The 12,513-nt window shown below is 39.0% G+C and overlaps 1 protein-coding gene across 1 annotated transcript in view; it reads left to right on the top strand.

Annotated features, from left to right (window-relative positions):
• Positions 1 to 12,513, top strand: part of dnajc8 (DnaJ (Hsp40) homolog, subfamily C, member 8) — a 77,129-nt gene that overhangs the window by 54,649 nt on the left and 9,967 nt on the right. Inside the window, exon 6 of the mRNA XM_060847280.1 lies at positions 9,095 to 9,166. Coding sequence (XP_060703263.1) covers positions 9,095 to 9,166 — 72 coding nt within the window. The remainder of the gene's footprint in view (positions 1 to 9,094; positions 9,167 to 12,513) is intronic.

Raw genomic sequence — 12,513 nt, 5'->3', positions numbered from 1 at the left:
GATTACTTACAGTGTGGAAACAGGCCCTTCGGCCCAACAAGTCCACACCGATCCGCAACCCACCCATACCCCTACATTTACCCCTACCTAACACTACGGGCAATTTGGCATGGCCAATTCACCTGACCCGCACATCTTTGGACTGTGGGAGGAAGCGGAGCACCCGGAGGAAACCCACACAGACATGGGGAGAACGTGCAAACTCCACACAGTCAGTCGCCTGAGTCGGGAATTGAACCCGGGCCTCAGGCGCTGTGAGGCAGCAGTGCTAACCACTGTGCCACCGTGCCGCCTTTTTAAAATCTTTCTCCTCTCACCTTTGAAAGATGCCCCTAGTCTTGAAATCTCCCAACCTAAGGAAAAGACACCTGTCATTCACCTTATCTATACCCGTCATGATTTTTTAAACCTTTGCATGGTCACCCTTCAACGTCCTACGCTCTGGTGGAAAAATTTCCCAGCCTATCCGGCCTCTCCTTATAATTCAAATCCTCCATTCCCAACAACATCCTGGTTGATCTCTTCTGAATCTTCTCCAGCATTATAACATCCTTCTTATAATAGGGCAACCAGAATTGGAGACAGTACTCTAGAAGAGGCCTCATCAATGTCTTGTACAACCTTAACATTACGTCCCACCTCCTATACTCAAAGGTCTGAATAATGAAGGCAAGGATACTAAATGCTTGAACCACCCTATCTGTATGAAATGCAAACTTTAAATAATTATTGTATCTGAACCCCAAGGTGTTCTGTTTGACAGCACTACCTAAGGCCCTAGTTTTAATTGTATAAGTCCTTCCCTTGTTTGTTATACCAAAATGCAATACCTCACATTTATCTAAATTAAACTCCATCTGTCACAATTCAGTCCATTGACCAAATTGATAAAGATCACTATACATTTGGGTGACTGTTCATATTTAAGTATTCTGCGAAGCAGTGTACGTTTTGATTTTATGGTGCATCAGTGCTGATATATTTTTTTAAAAAGTTATCCATGTCTCAAAATTCAGAATTACTATTCTTCAGCTACAGCCATTTCTGTTAATATGTGGAATAGCATATTGTTACTAAAGCTTTGTATTCGCACACAGCTGAATTTATTGTCAATGCTGCATCTAAGTTGACCTCTACATATAAATTGTTTGTGAGATAAGATGCTGAACATTATTTAAATAGAAAAGAGTGATTTGGGCATCCTCGTTTATGAGCTACAAAAAGCTGACATCTAAGATCTGCCAGTAGTAGGGAGGTAAATGGAGTGTTGGCCTTTGCTTCAAAGAGAATGGAATATAAAAGTAGGAAGGTTCTGCTAAACTCCACAAGGCTCTAAATCAGACCACAGCTGAAATATTGTGAACAGCTATGGTCCTATTATTTAAGGAAAGGTAGCTATTTTCTAATCCATCTGTTCAAAGGTGTCATGACACACCTCTGGTGCAGGTGGGACTTGAACCTAGACCTCCTGGCTTGGAGCTGAAAAATGTGGTGCTGGAAAAGCGTAGCAGGTCAGGCAGCATCCATAAGCCCTTCTTCTATGCCTGAAATGTCAATTCTCCTGCTCCTTGGATGCTGCCTGACCTGCTGCACTTTTCCAGCAATACATGTTTCAGCTCTGATCTCCAGCATCTGCAGTCTTCACTCCCTCCTGGCTTGGAGGTTGAGTAGATTAGGCCTGTACTCATTGGAATGTAGAAGCATGAGAGTTGACCTTATTGAAACATGCATAATTCCAGGGGGATTTGACAATGCAGAGGTAGAAAGTTTGCTTCCCCTTGTGCGAAAGTGTAAGGTCAGAGGACATAATCTTAGAATAAGGGGGATGCACCTTGAAAACAAAATGAGGAGAAAATTCTCCTCATAGGATAGACTTTTAAACAGTAAGAGAATCAAGTGTTAAAGCAGGAAAATGGAGTTTCAGGGATTATCTTTGGGGAGAGTGTGAAGATAAAATCCAGTACCAGGGTCTTGTGCTTAAACCAGGGAGGACTTGGCTAAAGTAGACTGGAAACAAAGATTTTATGGTGGCACAGTTAGCAAGCAGTGTAGGACTTTCAAAGCAATTTTTCAAAGTGCTCAGCAAAAATATATCCCAGTGAAAAGGAAGGACTATAAGAAAAGGGATAAACTGCCAAGGGTGTCTAAGGAAATAAAGGAGGCTACCAAATTGAAAAAGAACGCGTACAAAGTGGCCGAGAACAGCAGGAAACTTGAAGATTGGGACAACTTTAAAGGTCAACAGAAAGCCACAAAAAGAGCTATAAAGGAAAGTAAGATAGAACATGAGAAAAAAACCTAGCTCAGAATATAAAGACAGCAAAAGTTTCTATAAATATATACAACGAAAAAGAGTGGCTAAGTAAACATTGGTCCTTTAGAGGATGAGAAGAGTCACTTAGTCATGGAATATGAGGAAAAGGCCTAGGCATTTTGTATCAGTGTTCACAGTGGAGGACACTAATAAGATGCCAGTAATTGACAAAGAGATGAAGGTAGGTGAGGATCTGGAAACAATCATTATCATGGAAGAGGTAGTGTTGGGCAAGCTAATGGCTCTAAGGATTGACAAGTCTCCTGCCTCTGATGGAATGTGTCCCAGGGTACCAAAGGAGATGGCTGGAGAAATAGCAAGTGTACTGGTGGTAATTTTCTAAACTTCGATGGACTCTGGAGCAGTCCCAGCAGATTGGATAACAGCAATTGTGATGCCACTGTTTAAAAAGGGAAATGGTGGGGTATTATAGACCAGTTAGCTTAACCTCTGTAGTGGGGAAAATGCATGAGTCTATTATCAAGGAAGAAATAGCAAGGCATCGTGGTAGAAATTGTCCTTTTGGGCAGATGCAGCATAGGTTCATGAAGGGCAGACCATGCTTAACAAATCTTTTACCATGTACTGCAATTATTCACAATTTATATAAATGATTTGAAGTTGGGGACTGTGCGTAGTGTGTCAGAGTTTACAGATGGCACTAAGATGAGTGGGAGAGCAAAGTGTGCAGAGGACTGTGAAACTTTGTAGAGGAACATAGATACTTTGAGTGGGCAAAGGTCTGGCAGATGGATAACAATGTTAGTAAATGTAAACTCATCCATTTTGGTAGGAGTAACATTAAAATGATTATTACTTGACTGGTAAAAAGTTGCAGTATATTGCTGTGCAGAGGGACCTGGGTGTCTTTGTGTATGAATCACAGAGGGTTGGTCTACGGGTACAAGTAATTAGGAAGGCAAATGGAATTTTGACCTTCATTGCTGAAGGGATTGAGTTTAAAATTAGGGAGGTTATGTTGCAGCTGTATAGGTGAGGCCAGTCCTGGAGTACTGCATATAGCTTTGGTCTCCTTACTAAAGGATGTACTGGAAGGGATGCAGAGGAGATTCACTGGGTTGATTCCAGATTTGAGGGGGTTGGCTTATAAGGAGAGATTGAGAAACTGGGATTATATTCATTGGAATTAAGAATGGGGAGGCATCTTATAGAAACATGTAACATTATGAAGAGAATAGGTAAAAATAGAGAGGATGTTTCCACTGGCAGGTGAAACTCAGACAAGAGGGCATAGCCTCAAAATTAGGCGGACCAGACTTAGGACTCAATTGAGAAGGAACTTCTTCACCCAGGGGGTTGTAAATCTAAGGAATTCCCTGCCCAGTGAAGTAGTTGAAGCTACTTCAGTAAATGTTTTTAAAGTTGAGAGTTTTTTTTAAACATAAAAGAATTAAGGGATACGGTGAGAGCACGGATAAGTGGAGCTGAGTCCACAAAAAGATCAGCCGTGATCCTATTGAATGGCGGTGCAGGCTCGAAGGGCCAGACGGCCTACTCCTACTCTTAGTTCTTATGTTCTTGTCAGATCAGCCATGATCTCACTGAAATGCAGAGCAGACTTGATTAATCTAGTGGCCTACTTCTGCTCTTGCCACCTATGGTCTTATGTTTTCATTATGTGCAGATCTATCAATTCTCCATCCAACTGAGAGTCGAGCCCAATGGTAGTTACAGAATCTATCCTTCCAAAACACCTTTGAGTAAAACTTTAAACAAAATGCAAGTTGTCACATGTATTGGTAATAGTGGAAGTACTTTGAGCCAATTGAAATCTAACTCTGTGGGAGTGAAATGCAGCTTTTTTCACACACCATACCTTAAGTTTAGTGTCGACATTAAGGTGGAGAGTTCCTCATGGCCATTTTTTTGTAATTCTTCATCTGTAAGTTCAGAATGGCGGAGTGCTGCTTTGTTAAATGTTGTAGAATAGAATGAATTTTAAAAGATGGATAAATATTTTGTTTTTCTATATTCTGTGTAACTTTATCTGCTGTTTCCTGATCTTTAGTTTCTAGGTCAATACATAACTGGTTGAAGTAGAATTCCAGTGACGAAAATGCCAGTGTTAGCATCCAGAGTGTCCATCTAAAATGTCCGACTGCTAATTTAAAGTCATATTTTGCTTGAAGAAAGATTCAAATTATCCAACAGTTAGAATCAAGCAATTTTTCTAAAAGTATTTGCTCAAGTTTCAATTGAAATTAATTTAAATTGAGTAAAATAATTAGATGGAAATTAGGGATGAGTGGGTTTAATATGCTGTCCAATATTAGCTATGATACACTAATTTAGTATTAAGAGTACAGTATAAATCTGAAAAATTACTATAAATGTAACTTATACCGATTTTTAAGAAAGGAAATTCAGATTTATGATCTCACATTGTTTGATCTCTTAAACATTGACTATAATAGTTACTGATGCTGTGGCTCAATTTTTATTTCAAAAACGTATTCATTAAGGACCTGTCTATTTAATTAGACTTTGAGTCTTGGCCCATTTTGAAAGCTGCAATTTTTATTAATGAGATAGAAACAACAAATGCAAAAGAAAGAGATTATTGCTTCAGGAAGCGGAAAGCCTTGTCTGTTTTAGATCTGTAAAAACCATCAGAAGATGAGTAAGTCCGGGTTAGGTGTGATGGTCTTCATGATCAAATGACCCGCCAGTACCTAGGTCCAGATCCTAGAGAAGATGACCATTTAATTAATGTAAAGTAACTGGTGCCCACCGAATGGTTTGGAGCAGGGATTGGCACCAACAAAAAATTAGATAAAGAGGAGAAAAATCGTTGTATGTTTGTGATGAGGACTTGTGTTCATTTCTCTTTTAAGTCAGCAATTCTCTGCACTACCCCTAGGTAGCTCTGTTGTATCATCTACAAAACTTGGTTATACAAAATCAAACTGGAAACATTATCTGGTGGCCCTTCAGTTACATTGCTTTTCTTGGTGCTGTCAGAAATATCAAAGGACTATTTTGTGGCTTTAAATTGTTGACCTTGAACCAAGCCATTTTTTCTCTTTTAACTTCAGTTCACAGACATTTGGTAAAAATTGATTATCAAAATTGGAGTTGTGAGTGCAGTTGGTTGACCTGTGGAATTTTCCTTTACTTTCAGCAGACAATCTTTTTTTAAAATCTGTTTTCTTACATAACCTTATTACCACCTAGAGCAATGAGGAGTCTTTTACTCTGTTGTTGACACTACTCTGTGGTAAAGCTGTTCAAAGATGTAGAACAGGATGTTAGATTATATTTTTAATTGCCGAGTTGGAGATGCCCATATAGCATCCCGGCTGGGAACTGATATCCAGCGCTCTCATTTTTGGTGCATGTAAATGTCAAACCTTGATGGATCCTGGAGCCTGTTGCCTTCTGTTTGGTGGTCCAAGAACCAGCAAGTTCCCTTTCAACCTGACATACAGGCAGCATCAAGTGTAGTTACTATTAACTATTCATCAATTTAATCCTGTCGAAATATGCCCAAAGAGCTTTCCCTTATCTATGTTGTGGTTCTGTTCGCCGAGCTGGAAGTTTTTGTTGCAAACGTTTCGTCCCCTGGCTACAGACAACAACTCAGTAGAACGAAGGACCCGATACCCAACATGAGCAAACCTAATGTAGTGTACAAAATACCATGCAAGGACTACACAAAACACTATATAGGACAAACAGGAAGACAGCTAACAATCTGCATACATGAACATCAACTAGCCACGAAAGACACGACCAGCTATCCCTAGTAGCCACACACACAGACAACAAGCAACATGAATTCGACTGGGACAACACCACTATCATAGGGCAAGCCAGACAGGGAATTCATCCACAAACTCCATCAACAAACACATTGACCTGGACCCAATATACCAACCACTACAGCGGACAGCTGAAACTGACAACCAGAAGCGGCAAGGACAGACCACTATAAATACCGGAAGAAACATCAAAGAAGCGCTTCACAAGAGGCTGCAAAGCACTGATGATGTCGCCTAGCCAGGGGACGAAGCGTTTGCAACAAAAACTTCCAGCTCGGTGAACAGAACCACAACAACGAGCACCTGAGCTACAAATCTTTGCACAAACCTTGTTCCCTTATCTATAATTTTTGCATTAGGCTCCAAGCAGAATTACAACTATTTCCTCCTCTTTTTCACCTCATCCCTTGTAGATGTTGATCCCTGCTGCAGAAGCCAGTGGGCACCACTTACCATACAATCTGGTATCACAATCAATAAAATAAAAACACATTCAAATATATGCACACGCATTATCTCCCCCTGAAAATATCCCTGGTATCAACAATTTGTATATTTTTCACTTACTTTCAGTATTCCTAGTTGGACATGTTCTTACAATATGATTTGTGCACCAACCTATTCAGCTTCTCTGTCGCTATATTGCATATTTGTGTTCTTTATAATTTACTATGCTTGTTAAGTTACCATACCCTGGATGAAGATAATTCTCTTCTGGATTCTGTGATTGTGAATATAAAATGAAGGTTAATATTTCTGCATATGTTCTGTAACTTTCCTTTTCTGCAACTTTCCTCTTCTGCTTATTTTATTGTTTTCTGAAAACTGGGTAGGTAGTAATTATTTGGTTCTTTGATTAGGTGGCCATTTTTAATACTTCAAACACCAAAACTCAGATACTGCTTCCAATTCACCTCTTACTGTTGTCTTTGCTGACATAAGTTGGTTTCTTCTTGCCATCAATGTGGTGAGTCCAGATTTCTTGTCCTTGCAACGTATTTGGACATTACAACTTCCTCCTCCCAAACCACACCCTGAACTCTTCTATCTGATCTACTGTTTGTTCATTTTATGTTTGTTCATTCCCACCACTGCTGCTATTTCAGCCATTGCAGGTTAGATTCCCTACAGTATGGAAACAGGGCCTTCGGCCCAACAAGTCCACACTGACCCTCTGAAGAGTAACCCACCCAGACTCATTCCCCAACCCTGTATTTACACCTGACTAATGCACTAACATTATGGGCAATTTAGGGTGGCCAATTCACCTGACTACATCTTTGGACTGTGGGAGGAAACTGGAGCACCCAGAAGAAGCCCACACAGACACTGGAAGTATGTGCAAACTCCACACAGTCACCCAAGGCTGGAATCGAACCCGGGTCCCTTGTGCTATGAGGCAGCAGTGCTAATGACTGAGCCACCGTGCCGGCCCAGCTTCTATCACTTTTAATTCTTTCTGAACTCCCTTTGCCATGTACCAGTTTACCTATCTTGAAAAAACCTTTAAAATCAGCATTTCTAAGCTAATATTCGGTCAGTTTTTTCTTATGCTTTTCTGATATCCTTCGTATTGCTGAAAAAAAGCACCTCATTTTGTTGAAGCCTTTTTGTTGTGCACTCATCTGGGGAACTCACAGTTTGAGGGGACAACCAACATTATTGCTGTATGAGAAAAGAGTGTTGGCTGAAAAGTGCACTTTGGTCGAGGCATTGCTATGAAGAATGCACCAGTTAATGGTTGGATAGTCAACACCCAGACTGTTTAAATTTTAAACCAGGCAGATAAACTCTGGTCAAGATACTACCCTGAGAAGGGAGCCAGTTAGTGGCTGTCATCTATTTCAAGTTGAAATAAGCACACTTGGCATGCTTTTTATAAAATGGCACTATGTAATAATTTATGTTGCTTTCATTATGTGCAAGTGTATCACATGGCAAACCTAGAATTGGAGCACCATTTGCTGGATAATCCTGAGAATGTGGAAAATTATAATGACAACAGATTTTGGATTCTGTTAGGCTGTCAGTGTGAAACCCTCATGTGTACTGGAAGCCAGATATGCCAATAGACAGGAAAAGCATGGTCTTTGTAGACAGCACGCGTGCATGTATTGCTGATTTCAACTCAAAATAGGTGACAGCCGCTTGCTGGTTCATTGGTCAAGGCATTGCCCTGAGCAATCAGATAAACTGCCTGGTTTAAAATTTAAACAAAGGTAGCCAGTTAACTGTCAAACATCATAAATTGGTACATTTTCCGTGGCAACACCTCCACTGACCAGAATCCACTTATCAACCAGTCGATACCTCTTCTCAGACAGTATACATGCTGGCTTTCCCTCAAATGGCATTCTTGAAAAATGTTCTGATGACACTAAGATGAAAAGCTTCAACAAAATATATTTCAGGTCTCCTGTGATGTCCATTGTTTTTCTCAGCCCTTTTTGTGTTTTGTAAAATGTTGTGGCATGTTTTGCAGTGTTAAAGTGCACAAACCTGGACTGCTTGTGTCATCAGTTTCTTTAACTAGTATCTTTAATAGCCAAAGCTAATATTGTAATTGTGTGGCCTTCCTGCCTAAATACCTACTTAATCGATTTAGTGGTGGTCAAATTGTTTATCTTTACATATCACCCATATTCTGTCATGGTGAGTATTGTATAGGTCATTGACTATGTATAGCACTTTCCAATAAATATCTCTGGATAACAATTGATAAAATTAATCCTGGATACCTTTTTTATTTGCCTTTCTCCTACTTATTCTGGTGAAGTCACTGATAAATTGGTAACTGTTGTTACCTTGGTCCAATTCTAAAAACTCACTACAGACAAGGTATCGAAGTGGATTGTTTCTGATTATATTGTATCAAGTGGTGCAATGTATTTAACTCCTGGGGAAATGTATAATATACAATTCACAAATGGGTCATTTGTATTGTATTCTAAAGCATTTTGATTCTTTAATGACTCCTAATTTTTTTCTGCTATTTTAGATGAAAGAAAAAAGAAAGGCATTGAAGAAGGAAGGAAAGTCACCTATTTTGGAAGAGGATGACCCTGAAATCGTAAGAGATATAAGTTATGGCGCTGATAATTCTAGAGATGAACCTCATGGAGTGCATGTTTTGCATTTCAACAGGGGAGAATACTTCACATGTTGGTAGCGTTTAAGGAATAAGATTAGGCACTAAAAAAAGATAGAGCACCTTGGCAGCTCATATTGTGATAGTTGCTCTGTAATGGGCTTCTTGAGCACCAGCCAAAGTGAACAGCACACTGTAGCAAGCATTTCTTTCTAACAATTTATCATTGAGGCAGACAGTTAAATGGTAGCCCAAATTTCTTTCTGCAGTTGTTTTTGTATTCCCATTTGTGAGAAGACCAAGTATGTGTTTTTACTGAAATGGTTTGATGTAGAATTTTTTTCTGAAATGAATTTCAGGACTTCAACATGTTAGATATAAAATAACTCCCATCAGGAAAGTTTATGATTTAGCCAAATCTATAAAGTGAGGTGCCAAGGTAACATTTTGAAAAGTTTTTTCCATCTTTATAAATAAGTATAAACATTATTAACAAGCAATAGTTTCAGGCAAGTTTATTTAAAGTTACACAAAGGACGACTTTCTGAAATACGAAAAGCAAACCTTTGTTCACAAAGGCAATAAATGGCTGGCTGCTGAATTTCAACTTGTTATGCCTTAAGTAGCCATTTGAGGATGCACTCGAGCTGGTTAGAGTCAACAGTAGGCACTTTAAACCTTCCCAGTCAGATTGGGAACCCATTGTCTGAAGAACCTTGGGTCTCTCTCTACTGCATTAGCCTACTGCCTGCCAACTTAGCTGTTGTATTACATTTTGGTACAGTACAACTTTTTGCGCTATCAAGAAGGCATAGCCATGTGTTGATGAATATCATATGACCAGCATAAGAAATAGCAATAAGTTTTCTTAGTGTATTGAAATTTTTAAAGGGTACTTTAAAGAGAGTTCTGGTATATGCAAGAAGGCAGTACATCTCGGTTAATGAGGCTGCGACTAGAATGAGTAAAGTAAGAGTTGAAGTAAAAGTATTAGGATTCACATGATGGGACGTAATTGCAGCTTTTGGTAAGATACAGTACAGATTGATTCATCTGAGAAAATATAGATTTGGAAGCACTTGGCTGATCCAACTTTTCCTTTCATCACAATAATCTGGATTATGCAGTAATTGATGATACAGATATTAGTATTTAAAATTACCAAAGGATAAGTTGAAGCAGATTGCTTCTTGTAGATGAGGGACCAGAACTAAAAGAAAACTGGGGATGGAATCTGTGGAGAGAAATCAGTGTTAACATTTCAGCTCGAGAGACCTTTCCTCAGAATTCACCCCGTTGCATTAACTTTGATTTCTCTCCATAGATACTTCCAGATCTACTGAGCTTTTCTAGCAATGTGTTTTTTTTTGTTTCAGATTTACTGAGTCTGCAGTTCTTTTTGGTTTTTAAAGAACTATGGATGCTGGAAATCAGAAATGGCACCAGAACTTGTTAGGAAAGCTTAGCAGGTCTGAAGAAGGTCACTGGACCAAAGCGTTAACTTTGATTTCTCTCCACACATGGTGCCAGACCTGCTGAGATTTAGCAATTTTTGATTTCCTATCTAGAATATTGAGTCAGCTACAAATTGTAAAAAGTACAGATTTGAAATTTACACAAAGTTGTGTGACTGTGGAATTTCACTTGATGAGTGTCTGAGATGGAAATTGTCAAAGTTCAACATTATATCATGGTCGTGGCTAGAGGAACTATTAGTTTGCAAAGTGGGTAAACACTAATACAATCTATTTTTCACGTTGTGACATGTATTTATATCTGTACTGGTGATGAAGATGAGGTATGAGAACATATTTTAACTGTGACTCTTAGGAAGTGTGATTTGCACACTCCTTGTACGTTCCTGATTTTTATTGTTTGTGAGTAATTTTTCTGTCGAAGTCAAATCTTTAGCATTAGTAATTTTTCCCTGTCAGCAATATAGGAGCAGGAATATGCCATCAACACCTTGAACCTGCTCTGCTATTCGGATAATAGCTGATCATCTACCTTCGCCATATTCCTGTGCTACCTTGTGACATTAGTAATCAGAAAGCTCTAAATTTCTATCTTGAACTCAACGGTCGAGTTTTCCCAGTAAAAACTTCAATTACTTCCCATCATGTGAATCAATACAAAGGAAAGTGTTTAACTTCAGCTCTTATTTTACACAGGCTCATTTCAATTTCTTGATTTCCATATTCAATGCTTCTGAAACCTGAAGCAGAGATTTCTGAAGATTCACCATTCTCTGAGTGAAGACGCCCCCCTCATCTCTATCCGAAGTGATTTGCCTTTTATTCTGAAGTCTGTTTTGGTTCTAGACTTGTCCTTTTTGCATCTACTCTGTGCTCCCTTTAAAAATGTTATACATTTCTTTGAGGTTAACTCTCAATCATCGAAATTCCAATAAATGCAAGTCAAGATTTCTCAGTTTCTCATTATAGGACAGTATAACAATGCCAGGAATTAGTCTGACAAACCTACTGCACACTTTCTTTGGTAAGGATATCCTTTGTTTAGACAAAGGAAATAATGTGCTATAATTTAGGTATAGTACTTGAGTTCTGCATAACTAAAATATTAATTTCTTTTATACTCCGTCCTCCTGTGCTAAGGCTAAAAATTCACTTGCCTTCTGAATCACTTGTTGCACCTGCATACTAGTTTTCTTACTTATGAGCAAGATTACCTAGGCCCATTGGTCATTATTCTCACCATTTAAGAAACAACACACCTATATTTCTACCAAATTAATAACATCTTCGGTCCTATGACCAGTTTCTTGCTGATTTTAGTGTACTCCAGATCATGCCTATGAATGGAATGGGAAGCTTTAGAAATCCTAATATGTCAACCACTCAACGGTTTGAAAGCTGAATTCATTTTTTCCTTGTTTTACTATTAATTTTTCATCTGGGTTTCCAATTTTATCATAGAACATAGAACATAATAGCGCAGTACCGACCCTGAAGCCCATCTAACCTGCACTATTCCATTCTCATCATATGCCCATCCAGTAACCATTTAAATGCCCATAAAGTGGCGAGTCTGCAACTGTTGCTGACAGTGCCTTCCACACCCCTACTACTCTGAATAAAGAAACTACCTCTGACATCTGTCCTATTATCTATGACATTTCAATTTGAAGCTATGCCCCTTGTCATCACCATCATAGAAAAAAGGCTCTCACTGTCCACCCGATCTCACCCTCTGATTAACTTATATTGTCGTCTTCTCAACAAGCCTGGTAGAAATTAATAATAATAGCGTTCAGTCACCTTGTTAATGACACTTGGCACTTAAGAGGAAAGTGTAAAGCTGGTCAACTT

This window comes from Hemiscyllium ocellatum, chromosome 30, assembly GCF_020745735.1.
Source record: "Hemiscyllium ocellatum isolate sHemOce1 chromosome 30, sHemOce1.pat.X.cur, whole genome shotgun sequence".
Taxonomy (NCBI): Eukaryota; Metazoa; Chordata; class Chondrichthyes; order Orectolobiformes; family Hemiscylliidae; genus Hemiscyllium; species Hemiscyllium ocellatum.
The sequence above is the reverse complement of the archived record's forward strand: the minus strand, read 5'-3'. Positions and strand labels throughout refer to the sequence as shown.